The following is a 20,661-nucleotide window of genomic DNA, read 5'->3' as shown; positions in this document are numbered from 1 at the left end:
AAGGTAAAAACACCTTTATTTTGGAAAATATGCCGCTATTTTGATAATTTTTAGAATTTTCAAAAACCGCTACGTAACAATTTAGGTATTGACCTAAAGCATCAAAATCATCCCTGAAATTCGTTTTCCGATACTCCATTGGTTCCCGGCACGTACCGCCAGCAAGGAACTATTTTCTAGAAAGCATCCAAGCGCTCAGCTGCCACCAGAATAAAGAATAATCACTATTTTGGCATTCAAAAAACAGAAAATACATGTTCGAATATACATCAACCTATAACCAAAATACCCCAACACTTAACTATAATTCCAACGTGCGAAAAACATTCACGAAAATCCATTATTTTTCGATCTTCCAGAGTAGGGTCCCCCCTTAAATTAGCTGTAAACATGCTTATGGTAATAGTAAATCAAGATAAAAATTGAAATCGTAATGTTATCATGTAATTCTTGGGGTTTTCGGGAAGGTTTACTACTGGTCATATAGAAATAAATACTGGCGTGCCCACTGCCCAGATAAAAACCGAAGGTGTGGCACCGAACCTTAAAAAGCATATTTTGGTTTGGAAAATCATGGAATGGCGAGCGTCTCTTGTCTCAAATCACGCGCATTTTCTTGCCATAAGGTGAAATTAGTCTTCATCGATTCTGAAAATTTCAAAAGCAGTTTTTTGTTGTTTTAACCTTCTGCGGCTGAGGTGGTAAGCTGACAGACATCAGAAATCACAAAAATGCAACAGTTGTAAAGTTTTCAGTGTCTTCCCGACTCATATCTGCGGTCTAATTACATCCGTTGTCGGTTGCTAAAGATATGTACTCAATTCTAAAACAATAAAAATTAGAATTTACATCATTCAATAATAGTAATTTTTAAGCTAAGTTTAGCCACTGACGAACTGACATGACACATAGAAGAAAATCCTTTAAAAACCATCGTCCTTCACATTTTGGTTGCACACTAGCACCATCTGTTATGCATGTCGCGGAGTAGCTTGCATTTACAGGGTTTTTTGCTGTAGGATTTTTACAGTTGTATGGTTTTATACTGAAAACTCGAAGTAACATTCGCGCGCCGCGGTGTGTCCATGTTGCGAAACATGCTTTTTTGAAAATTGAGTGGTTTTTGATTGGACGATGGAATTAACGCGAGTGTCTCGTCTGTTTGTCTGTGGTTTAGCTGTCCAGCAAAATACCACGTCAGCAGAATGGTTAAGATTAGGGCTTAGGCAACTGTGCCTATTGACTAATGTTTTATGGAAGAGTTTAAAATTTATCGAGTTCTATTAGTTTTCTAGTAACACAAAAATGTCTATTTTATTTGTATGAGAGTCCTTATCCCACTATCACAGGAGTGAGGGGTCTCAAATCATTATAAAATAATTCATGCTTCCAAAATCCCCCGCTACCTGGGACGCCATAGCCAACTCGCTTCGGAACGTCCAAGTGCCGGTGTCGCTGTACAGGATTCTGGAAAATTATTTCCAGAATCGTGTGTTATGCTACAACACGGAGGAGGGTCAGAAGTACCTTCCAATCACCGCAGGGGTTCCGCAAGGTTCCATACTGGATCAGGTGTTGTGGAACGTCATGTATGACGAGGTGTTGAAGCTAAAGTTCCCGGTAGGGGTGGTGATTGCCGGCTTTGCGGACGATATCACCTTGGAAGTCTACGGTGAATCTATCAGAGAGGTTGAGTTGACGGCTGCCCACTCTATAAGCATTGTTGAAGATTGGATGCGATCCAGGAAACTGGAGCTAGCGCATCATAAAACGGAGGTTATCGTGATGAACAACCGCAAGTCGGTGCAGCAAGCAAATATCAGCGTCGGGAACTGCACTATTTCGTCAACGCGGTCCTTCAAACTCCTGGGAGTCATGGTTGACGACAAGCTCAAGTTCGGGAGCCACGTCAACTATGCCTGCAAGAAGGCTTCCATAGCTATTTCGGCATTGTCTCGTAATAGCTCTGTGGTATATGGCAGCAAGCGAAGGCTATTAGCCAACGTGGTCCAGTCCATACTCATGTGGTCATCGGCTTTAGGTACCACAAGCTATCTAGCCAAGCTGGAAAGCACCTGTCGACTTATGTGCTTGAGAGTGGCGAGTGCGTATTGGACAGTTTCACATGACACAATCTGCGTCTTAGCGTGTATGATGCCTATTGGCTGCGGCTGCTACCCAGATTGTACTTGAGCTACAAAACCGCTGGAGAGCCGATCAACGGCGAATAAACAGGCCAACTACCATAGTCCAGAAGTTATCTAAGAGGGTGCGTTAAGTACAATAGCCCCTCCTTGAAGTAATACCGATAAGGTGGTGCGAGGGGGAATGGAGGCTGGAGGCTCAAGTAGGGTTTTAGTGGGCCTGGATCCTCACGCCCCATTGGGGGGTCGGCAAACGTAACCCCACTCCCTGAGTTGTCTTCTTAGGTGTACCATATAGTACCGTATCTTCTAAGGTGCTCAGTAGATTTCCCTACTCGTAAAAAAACATGCCAAATTTGGTTCCATTTGCTTGATTAGTTCTCGAGATAAGAGGAAATTTGTATTTCATTTGTAGGGAAACCCCCCTCTTAAAGCAGATAGGGGTCATAATTCCCTTTCTTAAGAGGGGAGGGATGTCAATTCACCATAGAAAAAACTCTTGCTTTTAAAAACACCCACATGCCAAATTTGGTTCCGATTGCTTAATTAGTTCTCTAGTTATGCAGAAATTTGTACGAGAGCCCCCCCCCCCCTCTTAGATGGGGAATGGTTTCTAACTATCATATGAACCTTCCCCGGCCCAAAAAAACCCTACATGCAAATTTTCACGCCGATCGGTTTAGTAGTTTTCGATTCTATAAGGAGCATACCGACAGACAGAAATCCATTTTTATAGGTATAGACTAGCTGATTGCCCGATTTAACACGGGACCACTGTATCTCTCAGTAACTTGTACATCTGTTATTGTTACGAAAATTCTCATAATGTAAGAAACAAAACCCGTTTTCTTCATTTGAATGTGTCTAAACTTTGTCAGCTCTCCCCACCTGTTGTCCCCCTGCCACTTGTAAATCTTTCTTTTTCTCGGTAATCCCTATATAGCATGACAAAGCATTTTGTACATTTTTAAAATCCCCGCCTTGTCAATGGGCACACTATTCTCCTGTTTCAGAAATCTTCTCTTATCGTTTAGTCATTTATTTATTTGTTTATGGTAACTGCTATCGTTTCAAAAGCAAGAAAAACGCGACCCCTTTTATTCATTTGGATTCCTCCGTATTGGGGACCACCCTCCTTTTGTCAACCTCCTATACTGATTCTTTTATGTCAAGGAACATGTGTGCCAAGTTTGATGAAGAACTATCCAAGCGTTTCGGAGTTATGGCATACATTCATACTCACGTTCCTCGTCGCTCCGCCCCCCTGTTGGCTCCCTCTTAATCAGCTCCCCCTTCTGTCACGTAGCCTGTTATGCTTCTGTTTGCTCTTTAAAAATCCCTATAACGGAAGAGAAACAAAACCTTTTTTTTTCGCCCTCCCATAACACCCGTTTTCTTGTTTCCTATTCATTTGTGCAACTACAATCGGTCTAAATGCAGGAGAAATGCAATATATTTAATATTTTACTTATTTGGACCTCCCACGTGATAGGAACCAGCACTTTTTTGTCAATCTCCCAGTGCTGATGTTCCTTATGTCAAGGAACATGTGTGTCAAGTGGAAACGGCTAAGATGTTCTAGACTTAAGGCGGAACATGCAAACTCACGCTCACTTTTATATAGGTATAGATTTGTTCAATTGCAAATTATAACACAGCATTCAAATATCAAACTGTATAAAATAAATGACGCCATCCAATATAAAATCTAGAAAACTATACATACTAGAACGAATCAGACCTTGTCTGCCAAAGAAATGTGTATTAAAAGCACTACGCAGTCGAACAAAACGCAATTTTAAGTTATTACATAAACACATATATATTCTCACAAATGTGAACTGCTACAGTTAAACTGAGTAAAAAATCCAACCTATTTTCCGCCTTTTGCTGCAGTGCTTTGATGTTTGGCTTCCATTTTGCTCATCGCCTTGAAGACCTTCTTTTTCAACTCTTTCTGTCGTTGCAGCTTTCGGAAATCTTGGCTTACTTTTTCCTTTTTATATTTATCCTGTTTTTGTTTGGCCTGTTCTTTTCTTTTCTCCTCTTTAACTTCATAGTTGGTACGAATCATTTTCATCATTTTTGCAACCTAAAAAAACTATTTTAAAAACACATCTCTTTTTTAAAGTAATTACTTACCTTTTGCTCATGAGGTGAATGCACAACTGCTATTCGCTCATTTGCTGTCTGTTTTCTCTGATTTAACGGTCCGTGTTTCGGTTTATCTTTGTAGGGCAATGCTTTCTGCAAATTCTTCGGTATAATTAACGGTCTGAACTGCAGATCTTCTCTTTCTATCGGTTTGTACGAGCTGTCCTGCCTGGCTTCAAACTTTATACTTTTTTCTCTCTTTAGCTGGCCTAGAGTCTTCATTCCGATCCATTTGGACTTTTGTTCCGGAGGCAGTAACAGATTTGTCACCGAGGCGTAGAAAGTAGGGACGTGCACCTTGAACCATGTTCGACAAAATACTATATCACTAACCACGATGCGGTCTTCGAAGGTCGCTCGAAAGCTGCCTTCCGGTGGAACTGCCTTTTTAATTTGACCGCGTATACCAGATACGGTCTTGATTTTAGCTCCTTCGAATTTAGCTACTTCAAGAGTTGAATTAAACATACCTTGAATAAAAGCAGTTTTTTGATAAATTTTGTATGGTGTTCCAATTAGCTTTAGTTTCTTCATTATCTGAACAGATTTATCAGTTTCGCTAACGGCTCCAGTAGCAGCCACCCTAAACCCAAGCTTTTTAATTTCCTGTTGATCGTAGGCGGTATTCTGGATAGCTAACAATCCTGTATTTTGAGGAGTAACTGGACCCCAGAAAGTCATGCTACAGGTAACGTGATTTGGGGTATATTTGAGGTATCTATGTTTGAGATCATCCTCTACTTTTGCAAATATTGGAATTGTTTGAAAACGACGCCAACCGAGAGAAATAATTAGCGGATCACCTGTTTTTAAGATTTTCTTGTACCACCGATGTTTCTTAACTTTGCAACTGACATATCCTACATTTTCTTCTGCCATATTTAATCCGCCAATAAGGATTGGAAATGCAGGGTCGAAATGTTCTACAAACTCACATGGCACATCCTTAAAATTCATTCTCACATACAAGCCAGCACGGTAGCCTTCTATGTTCAGTCGCGCATCGTCGTCGAGCCCCGAGAACTCCTTTTTGTTGAGCTCGGTTTGCCGTAGTGCTTCAGCTTTCAATTTTTCGTAATATTGATGGTCACCTTCTATGTGCTGATCATCCTTCTCTGGATTATCATATTCAGCGTCAAACTTTGCTTTCAGTTTCATCTTTTTGGCCATCAATTCTGCCCGTGACATATTTTTCTCTTCGATTCTCGATAGCTTTCTTTTCAATGAATTTTCTTCTTGGTTGGATTCTGAAGCTGCATCTGTTTGCTTTTCCTCTTGAGCTTTCTTAGCAGTATGTGTTTCGCCTGTTTCTAAATCTTCAAAGTCTCCGTAGACTTCACTGTCACCATCGCTCATGTCGTCTAATTTTAGTAGCTCTTCAGCATCCTCGGAACTTTTCCACTTGCCAGTTACAAAACAATTACTAATAAGACGTTTGTTTTCCTCCTCAGTCCAATCTCGCACTCCATCGGCATATTCCTCAAAAAAGCATCCTTCATCTTCGTCTTGAATGGACTTCTTTTTATGCATTTCAGCCTGCCTTTGAGCAACACCCTTGAATAGACCTCCTAACAAATCGTCATCTTCAACGTCTTCTTGGGCTTCTGTTTTTTCCCGATTAGCTTTGAATTTACTAAATACTCCGTAGACGATCTTCATTAGGTTTTTACTTGTAGACTGACGCTCCAGGTAATCTCTTCTCGCTTTCGATGCAAGGCCATGTTTCCAAGCCATTGAGTTTTGTGTTGTACCTTCGTTTTCCGATTCCTCTTCAGAGGAGAGAAAGCCTTTCGATTGTTTAGCTTGAAAGTCTTCTGTTTGAAACCTGTCATTTTCTTCGTCGGTTTCGTTTGCTTCCTCCTGCTCCTCGTCGGATTGTTTTTCTGGTAGTTCTTGGTCTGGATTCCATCCAGATCTAACAAACACATCTTCATCATCAGAATCTTCTACACCAGAATCCTGTACATCTTTATCATCCAGCTGAAATTCTTTTGATTTGATAATATTACCATCACTAAAGAGTTTAAATTCCTGATTGGCAATTTGCATATCTAACGTTTCCTTTTTTTCAATCACCGATTGTACCAATGCTTGTTGTTCACTATTCTGCTTTCCTTTGTGACTATGTGATCCTTGTAATTCAATGTAAACAGCATCCTTATCGTAAACAATTCCTCCAACACCTGACATGGGTGCATACAATAGCCGTTCTTTTTCTAATAGATTTCTTTTCTTTTCCGTCGAAGGAAGCGGACATGGATCCGGCAAAGCATTCAGTTCTTCAATGCGGGTATCGCCCAGGCCAGCTATATGAACCATATTTTCTTTTTTCAATGGAACACCTCGTACGTAACCGTAAAGCACAATATCTCGATTACATTTTGGCTGCAGTCTTATTTGTTCCAAATTTGTGATATCCTCCATTCGATCGGCAAGTATGTAACTGTGGGCCCCTCGCCATGTCAACGGCCGAAACTTCATTACCGAGATAAACCGTCCCAGATTTTTGATCTCATTTCGCAAATACTCGCCGTGAATAAGACCAGATAAATAAAACAGTTTTGCGCCGTCATATACTTCGGTCCAAAATCGATGTTTGAGAGTTTTTTTCTGCATTTTTACAGCTTTAGCGCTTTTTATCGTATCCAGATGGGTGAGGACACCCATTATTTTAGGCATGCCGTGCACCTGACAGATATTGAGAAACTCGAAAATCTCCATTTCGAATCCAAAACTAGCATCAACCATCAACAGTACGAGATCAGCACATTTCGCAATATCAATCATACTGTTTATATCGTTATTACATTCCACCAATGTTATTCTTCGTTTCTTGGAGGTAATTACCGTTATTGGGCCATTTACGCTAGTTACGTTTGTTTTTGTGAAGATTTTTATTAGATTATTTATTAAAGTTGATTTGCCCACTTTTGGAGGTCCAACAACTGCTATTAAAACCGGAGGTGGTTCTTCCGGTGTTTTATCTACCAAGGGAATATGCTGTTTTTTCGTTAAGATGTCCTCCTTACGTCGGAACCGTTTTTCAGCGCTCCGCGCTTTCGTGATCGCAAATGCTTTAACATTTTTATTTTTGTCTGTAGGTTTATTCTTGCTCTTTTTCTTATCAGCTTTTACACCTGTTCAAAAGTGGAATGAATGAAGTTAAACTTTTGGATAAAAATAAAAACTTTTACCTGCCAGCCGCTTTTTGTGAGTTTTTTGTTTTTCTGTAAACTTATCAATACTTGACATTTTGGAAAGAAACAAATCGAGTACTAGGTTTAAAAAACTGAAAGAATTATGTTATAACAGATTTTAAATTGTAAATCAAAAATAAACGCATGGTTTTCGCGGAGAATCCGGAGAATATAGAATGCACGCTTTGTGTCTTGTGTGTCACAAGGATTGTTTACGAATAATATGGACAGAAATGTCACAGTTACAGTCTACAAGAAAAGTAGTTAACGATAACGAAAAAACACGTAAAAGATAAAGTCGATTGGTTAGGTAAATTTTACTTGAAAAGTTACACAGAAAAATAATAACACCCAAATTCATGTGTTTTTCACTCAAACTATGTGATTTTCACTATGACGGCGCCGCAGTGGAGACACCTACATTAGTTTCGAGTTTGCGTGTAGCAGAATAGCGATTTGTTAAAGAGGGCAAAAGACAGAATATATCGAAAATAATTTTCACGCATTCAGCTACGGGCAGTTCTGTAGGTGGAAAAGAGGTCGTGCGGTGCCGTCATAGCGATTGAGTATCCTATCCAGCTTTTCGCGCGCTAAATCAAGGCTATTGTCCTGTCGATGGAGTGGTTTTACCGACTCACTGCGAATATACGTATTCGCTATGACGGCGCTGCAGTGGAGACACCTTCATTAGTTTCGAGTTTGCGTGAAACAGAATAGCGATTTGTTAATGAGTGCAAAAGACAGAAACATGTCGGAAATAATTTTCACGCATTCAGCTACGGGCAGTTCTGTAAGTGTAAAAGAGGTGGTGCGGTGCCGTCATAGCGAATTATTGAAATAAAACGTAACCATACGTTTTGTTCGTTTATAACACATATGCAGCTAATATCGATAACAAACGATTTTTTATAAGTTGTGCTTTTGTTAGTGAATTTAATCTGTAAAAAGTTGCATATATAACAATTCAGTTTCACAATACAATTATTGCGTACTACTGGCACTTGAAATATAACGTTTAAGTACGTTATTTTTAGTGATCAAAATTAACGATATTTTCGATACAAGGGCGATATTTTTTCGAAACCTTTCGAACCAACACGACCCCGCGAACACAACGCATATTCGCAGTGAGTCAGGTAACACAGTAGTGGGTACACTTTTCGACAATGTATATATGCTTTTGGGAACTCTGCTCACGTACGCTTGAAAGTTCTACAACTGAAGTTTTTGGAGCGCCTTAATAGAATACGAAACCTAAAATTGAAAAAGAAGAAAACTTATCCAATTTAATTCTACTATGTATATTTTATTCACGACAGATACGTATTTCGCATACGACTTCCAGGCTTCCTCAGTGTCTGTTTTCGTCGAGTTCGAAAACAGACACTGAGGAAGCCTGCAAGTAGGCGAAATACGTATCTGTCGTGAATAAAATATACATAGTAGAATTAAATTGGATAAGTTTTCTTCTTTTTTATTTTTAAGTTCTACAACAACAATCAAGGCTGGAATTATCAACTTGACGTGAATAAAGTTCCCAAAAGTATGCTAACGTTTTCCGAAAGTTGTACCCACTAGCCGCCATTAAACACGCGAAAAAGTGGATTGACATCTTTACTTCGAACCGCAGTAAGTGATAGCGAGAGGATGTCCAGGGCTCAAAATTTGACACTGGGCCCAAATCAAACTGGAAGCCGTGCACATGTGAAACGCAATGGTGAAATGCTATATCATTTTCGCACACACGAGATGTTGACGGCGAAAACATGGTTGCCTGCCGATGGGGTGGGTTTAAGTTTCCAACAACTGTGATTACAACGCTCCTATGAAAGTAGTTACCTTTGATTACTTAAATGATTATTTTCTATTGCCACTAGTTTTTGGTAATTGTGCTCTTGTGATTGCTAAAAATATAGTAATAATTACCAATGATTACCTAAGATTATTACTGATTAACTAGGACAGGACGTGACACGTTGTATCGCAAAAGAGCCAATTTGCTGTCAAAAAAGAGCCAGCTTTGAATTGCGTTCGTAATATACGAATAATGTTTTTGACAACTCTGCATCCATCAAATCGGCACTCTTCTCCTGTACGGCAGTGTTGCTCTTTGTTTCGTTTACGCAAAAAGGAGAGCAAATATTGCGAAATATAAACAAAACTATTGCTCCCCTTCTTTGGCGTAAACGGAAGAAAGAGCAACACTGCTGTACAGGAGAAGAGTGCCAGATTTGATGGATGCAGAGTTGTCAAAAAGATTGTTCGCATATTACGAACACAATTTATCGTTCGTCGTTAGCGCGTAAAAAGCTGGATAGCGCAAGGGGTGTCTCACTTCGCTATATTGCATTAGCTTTTTACATCATTTGCATTCATTGCAAAAATGCAAGCGAGATTTTTTTGCTGTAAAATTTATTGGCGGCAACAGTGGATGCAAAGCGATATTTGCAGTGATTGCAGCATTTGCAGTGAATATATTTAATATAAATCTATTGAGACGCCTCTAGGGATAGCGTCTGCCATTATAGCGCGTAAAAAGCTGGATAGATTAATGTAAAAGCAGATTAGGCGTGGTACACAAATTACGTAACCCAAAAATTATCCAAAGAAAAAATGTAATGGTTTAGGCTTGGGCACAGACAAACAGACAAAACTCTTGGAGAAATAATCAACAAAAATTATCGTACCTCACATTTTGCTTAAACACTAGCACCATCTATGATCAACATTCCCAAATATCAAATAGCAACGGGAGTATTCCTTGAAATAGCAAGTATTTTTTATGGAGTATTCCCTTTCCTTCGAGACATTCCCAACTAAAGCCTAGTATCCAGCTGAAAAGAAAACAGCTCAAGGAAAAATCCTGCTATTTACCGAGGAAATTTTGAGAACTGCAGGTCAAGCAATTATCTGTCATTTTTTCTTGTGGTAATAATTGCGCCGGATATTATTCCGTACGGAAAAGTGACGTTTCGATTCACTTGCATGTAAAACTGCGCCATCTGAAAGTGAAACAATATTTCTTGTGAGGTGCATATTGTCAATTGCAAGGAAAATTGTATCATCCAAAGTGCGATATCGCTCATAAAAGTGCTATTTTGCATTAAATCGTTTCGGTACCTTCGGCGCACTTTTTCGTTATCTTCCAAGCAATAAGTGGGCCGAAGATACCTAAACGATTTAGTGCAAAATACCACTTTTATGAGCGATATCGCAATTTGGATGGTACTTTGGATTTCTTGGCCTACACACTTAAACGATTCGGTAAAATTTACCGAAATCTAAACAGCTGAACGTTCGGTAAAATTTTTTATTGCACCAAACATTACTAATGATCTGTAAACGTCGATTGGCACCATCGAAATTTTTACCGAACGTTCAGCTGTTTAGATTTCGGTAAAATTTTACCGAATTCGGTGCTTTTTATTAAGTGTGTATCTTTTTGCCCATTTCTTTTCTTGTCGATACTAGGCTTAAGCCCAAATTTGAAATGACGGTTTGATTGGGGCGAAGAATGGAAAACGAGTGTTGTGTCTGCTTGTCTGTGTCTTGGGTTTAGGCCCCTGCTCAGCAGATGAAATGGGTAAATATTAATAAACCCCGATTTTAACGTAATTTTCATGTTTTTTAGTACTTTTCTGGTAAAGTGTACTCAACGCAGTTTGACACTTGGTTTGACATAAGCGTGTAGGTAAGAAAAGAAAGCAAAGCCGAAAGAAAAAAGAACACTGTCCTGCGGATGCGAATGTGCGATTCGCTTTCGTGACGCTTTGTAATTTTTTAGTCGTTTGAGTAGAATAAATAGAATTCTTTTTCTGTAAAATTCTGAATTGATATTTTGCTTCTACTCTACGGAAGGATAAAGGTTTCATACATTGAACAATGGAGGATGGCGACTACGATAACGATGAGTGAGTATTGTGTGAATTTGCAACAACGTAACATATTCGTAAATTCTGTCTTATAACCTGTAGCGTTGGAGGAGACGAATTCGACGACGTCGAAGAGGATGATAATATTGACGAGCTGAACCAGGAGGAAGATGGAGATAATATTGAACTCATTACACCCGGTCAGGCAGGAGGGGGTGTGCCGAAATCAAAGCGAATCACAACCAAATACATGACCAAGTATGAACGGGCACGTGTGCTAGGAACGCGCGCACTGCAGATAGCGATGTGTGCCCCTATAATGGTAGAATTGGAAGGAGAAACAGATCCTTTGCAGATTGCTATGAAGGAACTGAAACAACGTAAGATACCAATTATTATAAGACGATATTTGCCGGACGCTTCGTATGAGGATTGGAGTATTGATGAGCTGATTATTATCGATCACTAGAACCTAAGGTTATATTTTACGAGGATTTAATAAATAATTATATATTCTGTATTAAGAAATTGGTTTAAGAATGGCATACATCGGTAATCCATCTTTCTGCAGGTAAAAATTTGCTTCCAAAGGCAATTTATTAAAACAGAATTAAAATAATTAAACCATCACTAAACTTATGCCACTAGGGTTCTTAATTTGTTAGCTCCATGTGTAACCGCCAGTATCTTTAGCATAGATAAACCGTTCCATATCGAAGACAGAATCTTTATTTGCTCGACACATGGCCTCCAAAATATGATCGGAAAGGCCACTGTCTGAAAGATTTTCCTTCCACAGAACCTGATCACCACTCGCAGTCGTTTCGTTCTCTTTGTCTGCATCGTCTATTATTCTTTGCGAAACTTTGCAAAATGCTTTTGTGTTCGGAACACTCACTAGAGTGCCACTGAATTTATCTTTCGATTCAGTAAGTAGCTCACATAGATACGGTAAAACGTGGGGCAAGATGACTCCTTGCAGTTCAGTGCTGTGGTAATCTTCGCCCATTTGACGAATTTTGCTTGAACGGGTCGTTAGGGATCGTAGACTTGCTCCTACAAAAGATACTGGTGCTAACAGGGTCGGCGGTACTCCCGCTAAACGCCCAACCCGAGTGGTTGTGCTTTTGGCATTTAACAAGAAATTGAAAAATGCCTGACATTCTATCCCTTCGATAAGCACTGTTGATTGATCGCTGTAATCATCGTCACACTCCTTATTTTGTTGTTTTTGTTTTTGGTTATAATTGATCCTTTTTATTTCCTCTGCTTCTACACCGAGACTTGCTAACCATTTTTCTTCTTCCATGTCGTCGGAGTCTTCGTCGTCATGATCTTCCTCGGCCTGAGTAACCTGGAAATAAAAGCATCTGTTAGTTTCATAACGTTTAATAGGTATTTCATTTTTAACATCGCATTTTACCGTCGATTGATCTTCCGAGGAATTTGAAAAGCTTCCATTGTGGATTTTGGTTGGTGATACTTCTCCAGATTGATTTAATTCCTGTTTATTGTCCAAGGGTGTTTTAAGCGGCATTGCAAACTCAATTTTTTCCTGTTTTAAGACCGCACGCATACCACGGGAAGTAGGAGTAAGCAAAGCGTGTGTCTCTACTCGACCTCCGATACCAGCTGCTCGGAACAGCACAGTAAAACTATTGGCGCAGACATAAAAATACGGACACTGACGAGCACGGAGCAGCTGAAATAAATTTCTGAAACTGACTTCCCATTCTTTGGCCAGAGCAGTACGCTCGACGTCACCAAGTACCGTTGCGTTGTTAGCCTTTGCGTTTCGCGGGAATAACGTCAACCACGGTAGATGAGGATGCTGCCAGTATAAGGTACTCTGATAGAACCTTGCTCCAGGTGAGATATCTAAGCTGGGTGATGAGTCTTTAATTCCAATGCATCTGACAAACGACGTTAGTCCGCTGGCTTCCTGATTTGTACGAAGGTTGTTCCCCGGAATTTGCGATTTACAAACTATTCGTAACCGGCTTTTGATACTCCAATGAATTGGAAGATGCCTCGATGGTATCTGCTGGTGCTGTTCGGTAACTAGAGGACTTGTGCTGTCCACTAACTGTTGCTGAGGGTTTATAAAAAATCGTTGTACGGCAGGTGTTGCTACTGGCGCTTCTAGGACAGGAACTTCTTTTGGGGTTGATTTGCTTAAAAGTTCAAAAACGCTATCCTCGTTTACTGGTTCTAGTTCTGACTGTTTTTGCTTTTTAGCTACGTTATCTGCATTTCTGTAAGATGCAACAAAATAGATGTATTACGAAAGGTAAAAATTGCTAGCATCTGTAAGCACAAGCTAGAGGACACATTTTTATTAAGCAGTAACTGCACAATTATTGCTACAACAGTAGTAACATGAATAGGTACAAACTATTACCTTGTGGAAATAGTACCTTCTAACCTTGTCTTTGAAACGCTTTAGAGTAACTAATTGGTGAATGTATAAATTGAATGTAATGCCTTGATAGAGATTGCGAATCACCTAGTTTAGCAAAAGGTAAATAGTAGCACACACACGTCATATGTGTTCTTCATTGCCTATTGCTTTTCTATTTCCCGCTCTTTTGGATTTACTCCCAAGGTACTATCCATGTCTATAATATTAATATATTTCATATCAATTTCCTTCATCTATTGTAAAACTGTCCTTTAAAAAATTAAAAATACTCCTTTATTAATTAAGCAAGGCTAGAACAGGAGATTGTGCCTGTTCATGTTGGAATTGTTTGAATCAGATTGTGCAAATAGAGGAAGGAGAATTTGCATCAGAATATACCTACGGTGAATTATAAAATCAGCAATTTTTGATATGGAGTAGTAAATTAAATTTCTATTACCCACTACACTTTTTGATAACAAGTAATGTCCGGGTTGCAAGAAATGTGTACATAGAATCTGGACTGGTTACCTTGAGAATGGGTTTTTCCGTTTCTGGTTTGCTGCAAACGGGTCCAGCTCCCTTTCCACGGATGTTGTTGATCGTGTCCTGCATCTGTCCCCAAATTTTTGCATTCGTGCTTGCAGTGCTTTTTGCTTTAGTTTTAGCCGCTGCAGTCGAATTATTTCATCCGGTCGTTTCCATTCCATCGAATTTGATAACATCTCACTCGGATTAGGTTCCATATTTGTAAACCAATTGTTTGTAATCTAATTATTTAAAAGCAACTGTTTAGTCGAATTGATCAATTTTTTTATGATGGTTCAGCTGCGCAACATTGAGTTTACATGAATGACTTACTGACTTTAGACATTAGCAGAGCACTAAAGAAAGTGCGCATTTTTGTTTGTTTGTGTATTTGTACTAATAAATATCCTGACAGCTGACCATCTTCAATAATTCGTTGTGTTTTCGTGTATATTTTTCACTGGAATTTAATCGCAGACATAGCATAGACTCAATCCTATTTAATCCTAACGAAAGCGAAAAACGTTAAACCTTTAAAACACATCCACAAATTTGATTCAAGATGTCACAAGTGAAAACAAAAATGCCTAGTAGAGAGCGTAAAAGACATGTTTGGAATCCGTTTCTATTATAGAGAGCGCAACCTGGTAAAATTAAACACTCGCTATGTGTCGCTGTCGTTCAGAATCTCACGGTTGAAAACTTTTAGCTGATTTGAGGTGATTTTTAGTGCGCCAGTGAGCAAGTAATTCGGATCATTAAAATATTTTTTACGAGCATTGAATTTTTGGATTCGTTTTAGTTGGGACGTGGCGTTTTTGATCTAAAGGCCCAAACACAATGCATACGGATTTTACTACGTTGCGGATATCTGACAGAAAACCCATGGAAAAACTGTCAAATTGCCGCAACGTAGTAAAATCCGTATGCATTGTGTCTGGGCCTTAACTTGCAATACGTTTGAGATCAATAGACATTTGCTCTGATTAATTTGTTACGTGCATATCATCCTGAAATCTAATCGAAAATATAGTTCATGCTCAAACCAAACTCAACGATACTAACAGGTCTGTTCGTAATTTTTGGAAATATGATAAAAGGTGTCGCTAGTGTAAGGGGCTTTTCACTTCGAGTGGCAATGATATACAAGCATGAATATATAGGCAATTCGTGTGCGACAGTTTGTGTCTAAAGGCCCAGACACAATGCATATGGATTTTATTACGTTGCGGCTATTGGACAGTTTTTCCATGGGTTTTCTGTCATATTTCTGGGGCTAAGCCCCTCCTAGGAGAGATTTAGCCCCCCCCCCCCCCTAGAAAAATGGAGCTGGCCGACCAAATAAAATGATCGAAAAAAAGCCGGGGGCTGTAGCCCCCCTAGAAATGAGCGCTCGTTCCGCCAATGAGTAAAATCCGTATGTATTGTGTCTGGGCCTTAAGCTTCAAGCCCTATCGACTCGATAATATACAGCACAAATCAAGGGGAAAGTCGCTGAGATCATTGTGCTAGGCACCATTTAAGGAATGATGCCTTCGCCACGGTGTTCAAAATTCCGTTAACCCTCTAGTTCCCAACCCTGCCAATTGGCGGACTTCAGCAAAATCGTTGTAAATCTACTATGCTTATTCGTTTTATGTTGAGATCCACCCATACCTTCTCATTATAGTCTAATCTAACTATTCGAGTGGTTTGTTAGTTTTATTACGTTGATTTGAAACAGATATTTCGTGCGAAACTTGAAAAATGCCAGAAAACTGAGAAAAAAATTATTTTGCTCTGCAGAGTAAAATTCAAATTGCTGTAAATTGCTTATTTCTTGGAATAAATAAGCAAAAAAATTATTGGTGAGTAGCTGATAAGTTGTACTTCATGGTAAAAAAGAAAATTTGCGGTAAAAGTTTAGGAACTGGCCGAGTTTTATCAAGGAACTGACCCCGCCAATTGGCGGGGTTGGGCATTAACGTCAACTTTTTTTTGGTAACTTGACAACGTGTTGTTTTCGTTGTATTTATTGATTTTTTTCGAGTTTAAGCTAAAAATTATTGTTATAGGCCTTGTTAACTTCTTTTATATGCCTTGAAAAATACACAAGCATGCAGTGGCATCAATATGGAAGGGAAATTTACAGGACTTATCACCTAATTTTCAGTGCGCCTTTTTGACGAGCTGCAACATAACGCTTTATAGCTATAGCACAAAACATTTTTGCATTTTATGGTATTTGAAAACCATAACCCTATAACCAAGAAACAGATTCATTGAAACCCGGCGAATTTTACTGCTTAACGACAAAATCTTGATAAGCAAGACAATATTATTCAAAATGGGATCTATCATAGACCATTTTAAAACCGCAAATTTTAATCTATACCGCTTAATCAGTTTGTGTTAATGAACAAATTGAATGAATTACCAGTCGATAAAAGATTATAGTGAACAAAAGTGTACTACAAAAATGAAAAACCCAATTTATCAAACAAATCACATAAATGAGTATTTTTTTGAAACGATGGTTCTACAATTGGTGAAGGGACGGTAGGGGAAAGAAATGAAAAATTTTTTTGGTGAAGGAGGGGGAAGAGCGGAAAGGAAGGGGGGGGGGGGTATTGGGGTATTGGTAGCTATGCTTGACAAGTAGTCATTTTGACTCCTACCTTTTGTCCAATGCTGGAAGGTGCATGAGTCGAACCAAGCTGTAATCTGAGATTATAACCGGATTCGAACCCACAACACCCTCCAGGGCATGTGGTTCGCTGGTACTTGTACCTTTGAACCATAGAGGCGCTGGACCAAAGGTACAAGTACCAGCGAACCACATGCCCTGGAGGGTGTTGTGGGTTCGAATCCGGTTATAATCTCAGATTACAGCTTGGTTCGACTCATGCACCTTCCAGCATTGGACAAAAGGTAGGAGTCAAAATGACTACTTGTCAAGCATAGCTACCAATACCCCAATACCCCCCCCCCTTCCTTTCCGCTCTTCCCCCTCCTTCACCAAAAAAATTTTTCATTTCTTTCCCCTACCGTCCCTTCATCAATTGTAGAACCATCGTTTCAAAAAAATATTAATATATGTATGACCTCATTCCAAGGTCAAGACTAAAATCTTGAGATTAGTCTATCACATAAATGAGGATTTAAGTTTCATGTTCTATCAGACTCTAAAGGTTTTTCAAAGGTTATAGTTTCAAAGCATATTATGGTGCAGGCAATCCTGACTTGGGAGCAGCTACTAATGTTGTTGTTCGCCTTTCTAAAATTTTGCCAGATTTTAAAAATCATATTTTTCGATTATTATTATACGACATTACCATTGATTTTATATCTCAACTCGAGAGGAACGTGAGGAATATACGACTGGGTACTATTCGGAGTAATATAATCCCCAAAAGCAAACTGCTTACTGATAAGGACATCAATAAGCAAGATCGTGGTGATTCTGCTGAATTCATTGCCAAATTTTAAAATACAACTGTTTCTGTTTCAAAAGATTCGCTTCCCACGGGCAATGACTATGGACAACGATGAACTGGAAGTGGTTGATGAGTTCATATATTTGGGATCTCTGGTCACCGCCGACAATATTACGGGTAAGGAGATTCAATGATGCATTCAAGCTGGAAGTCAAGTCTAGTTTTCCTCCGCAAGACGCTTCGAATAACCCCTCTAGGGTCTACTTCATTTTTAGCACTGCAAAATTCACTAAAATGGCCGTAACTTTTTTATCTTTCAATATTTTTTCACCAAATTTGAAAATTTTTCCGGAAATATTTTCTATTTTCATAATATCTATAGATAATAGCCATATGTCATATGGTCCCGGAGTTATTCCGGAGTTCCTTGGGCGACCGTGATATGGCTTTTTACCTTTGTTATACTATATAACAAAGGTTTAACAATTGGTCGAAAAACACGAAATTGATCCAAGGCCCGGAGGGCCGAGTCACATGTACCAATCGATAGGGTTCGACGAACTGAGCAATGTCTGTGTGTGTGTGTGTGTGTGTATGTATGTGTGTATGTGTGTATGTGTGTTCGCTCCGAATTTTCTATCGCCTGTTACTCGGAGATGGCTGAACCGATTCGACCGCTATTACTTTTGTTTGAAAGGTATTATTGCCTAGTATATCACTATTAAATGGTTTCGTGGTCTGACTTTTCGTTTGAAAGTTATAAGCAAAAATGTGAAAACTATGTGACACGGTTTTCTCCGGAACCACGCAACCAATTTTAACGATATTAGTACCAAACGAAAGCTCTTACTATTACTAAACATTTTGCTAAGTTTTATTGAATACGGACAAGCAGTTTAAAAGTTAGCCTTGAAAAACTTGTTTTGACTAGGTACAAATGAACGCCTGTTTCTCAGAGATGGCCAAACCTATTTACACGCTATTAGTTTCATTTGGCAGGTAATAGAGCCGAATAGATCACTATTGAATGGTTTTCTGATTGGACGTTTAATTTGAAAGTTATGAGCAATCGAATACACCACACCAAAATTAACAATAATTTATAATGATTTTAACCAAGATAATTTACCTAATTTCAATTATTTTAATATCAAACGAGAGGTTTTCACACTACGAATGTATATGCAAAATTACATAAGAATTGGTTTTACCGGTCAAAAGATATTGTTATTTGTAAATATTAACCCTCGAACACTCGCGCCAACTTTTATAACACGGTTACTTGCGCGCACAATAGCCCAAAACCAAAGAAAACGTGCGCACTAGAGTTTTGACTAGGAAAACTTGGTTTTAAGTTTATCAAACTTTTGGAAGAGTTTCTTAAAATTGAAAGCTCTATCGACTGGTAGAATTTGAATTTTGATTAATCCCCCTAAAAGTGAAATAAAAAAAATATTTTCCTTCAGTTTCAATACAACACATTGATGTGTTCTACAAACTTTTAGAGCATATTATTACAAGAAATTTTGCTGAAAACAGTAGCCTTCTATCTCTTCAGTGAAGGTAAAAAAATCTTATTTATTGTATATGAATTTGTGAAATCAGTTTTTCTATTCTAACTCTTCTTGTAATTGTTGTATGACTTTTTCATGTATTACAAAGTTGTACAAATAATAAAAATACACAACTTTGCTGAATTTAGTATATCTCTATGTTTGCTTGTTTAGGAACTGCAGAACTTTAATTGTAAAAAATAACCTGATTTTGACCCCGAGTTACTCGATTACCAACAGACGGATACATCTTAAACATTTTACATTTGCTGGTAGTTTTGCTGCATACAGACACCATTTTTCCATATGAAGAAACGAGAGAAAATTCCAGTTGGGGTCAATTGCGGTACACCTCACATGCTACTTGCTTCGTTTCGGTCGGTTGTCGGTTTATGCTAATCTTGTTTCCTAACAATTTAAAGTATTAATGCATTGAATATTTCTGACATTTTGCTCATAACAAGTTTACTGAAGAATATACGTTAGTATATACGTAGTATACGATTTGTAACCTTATAACAATATGGCATTCAAAAACCTACACATGTTGTACAAAATACAACAGCGTGAGTAACCGAAAGTTAATAAAAATTGATGAAATTTATTCAAGAAAACTTTATTGTTGTGAATCAAATAGAATGGCATTACAGGAAATTATGCATAGTTCAAAAACTTATAAACTAGACCTTTACTACGCAATGCATATATTAACGAATAATATTTCGTCTTACAACTTACTTTTACTTGGACTTACCCTCATTAGTAACAACTTACTCAGCAATTTCATGAGAAAAGGAACTATCAAAATTTATAAGTGCTTCTATTTGGTTCAAATTTTGTAAACTTATTCAATTTCCAAAAATTTCATGTAAGCCAAACGTGTCGATTTCTATCTCAAATAGCAAGTAAGATCGTATAGCAAAGGTTCCTTTCACCACTAGGTGGATTAAATCAGGTTTTTTAGATACAGTTGCCAAATATTTAAAACTTGTTTGAAATCTGTTGATTTTTGTAAACATATCATCGACTATGGACATATCAGTTACTTTGCCGCAGTTATGAGGTGCGCGCCATCCGAATCCGGCGGGACATTATAAATCCGGAACCGGTTCCCATATAGGGACATTTCAACATCAGTAAATTATGTCGAGTCGCATATCAAAAAACATCAGCACTCGACAAAATAGCGATTGGCGATAATCTCATGTCTCACAGAGGCCGTATGACCGGTTCCGGGCCCGGGGAGAGTTTCTTTTCTGATTCAAGCACGGAACGGATTTTCGAAGGAACTTGTCCGGGACCTGGAATCGGCCATATGGTCAAAAATTTCAGTTGAAGCTCATTATAACTAGTTTCATAAATACTAGCACTGTTATAAATGTTCTAAAATCGATGT

General features: G+C 38.6%; 3 protein-coding genes across 4 annotated transcripts in view; 1 reads left to right on the top strand and 2 right to left on the bottom strand.

Moving 5' to 3' along the window:
- Positions 1-3,974: 3,974 nt before the first annotated feature.
- Positions 3,975-7,689, bottom strand: LOC128734377 (ribosome biogenesis protein BMS1 homolog). The gene is made up of 3 exons (XM_053828549.1): positions 7,493-7,689; positions 4,287-7,435; positions 3,975-4,236 (listed from the first exon to the last, which is right to left on the bottom strand). Exons 1-3 carry the CDS (start codon positions 7,548-7,550, stop codon positions 4,018-4,020), a joined length of 3,426 nt encoding a protein of 1,141 aa, XP_053684524.1. The 5' UTR covers positions 7,551-7,689; the 3' UTR covers positions 3,975-4,017.
- Positions 7,690-11,224: 3,535 nt separating this feature from the next.
- LOC128733447 (DNA-directed RNA polymerases I, II, and III subunit RPABC2) lies at positions 11,225-12,077 on the top strand. The gene is made up of 2 exons (XM_053827029.1): positions 11,225-11,406; positions 11,470-12,077. The coding sequence occupies exons 1-2, from the start codon at positions 11,378-11,380 to the stop codon at positions 11,834-11,836; spliced, it is 396 nt and encodes a 131-aa protein (XP_053683004.1). The 5' UTR covers positions 11,225-11,377; the 3' UTR covers positions 11,837-12,077.
- Positions 11,942-20,661, bottom strand: part of LOC128733446 (protein downstream neighbor of son homolog) — a 56,839-nt gene continuing 48,119 nt past the window's right edge. Inside the window, exons 2-4 of one of the 2 annotated variants that reach the window (XM_053827028.1) lie at positions 14,300-14,538; positions 12,791-13,622; positions 11,942-12,721 (exon numbers count right to left, since the gene is read on the bottom strand). In XM_053827028.1, the coding sequence (XP_053683003.1) occupies positions 12,029-12,721; positions 12,791-13,622; positions 14,300-14,514 (1,740 nt within the window). In that variant the 5' untranslated portion in view covers positions 14,515-14,538 and the 3' untranslated portion in view covers positions 11,942-12,028. Of the gene's footprint in view, positions 12,722-12,790; positions 13,623-14,299; positions 14,611-20,661 lie in introns of those variants that run through there. The other variant, XM_053827027.1, reaches the window with a different exon arrangement.

Source organism: Sabethes cyaneus, chromosome 2 (genome assembly GCF_943734655.1).
Source record: "Sabethes cyaneus chromosome 2, idSabCyanKW18_F2, whole genome shotgun sequence".
Taxonomy (NCBI): domain Eukaryota; kingdom Metazoa; phylum Arthropoda; class Insecta; order Diptera; family Culicidae; genus Sabethes; species Sabethes cyaneus.
This window is presented reverse-complemented; position numbering and strand designations above follow the sequence as displayed.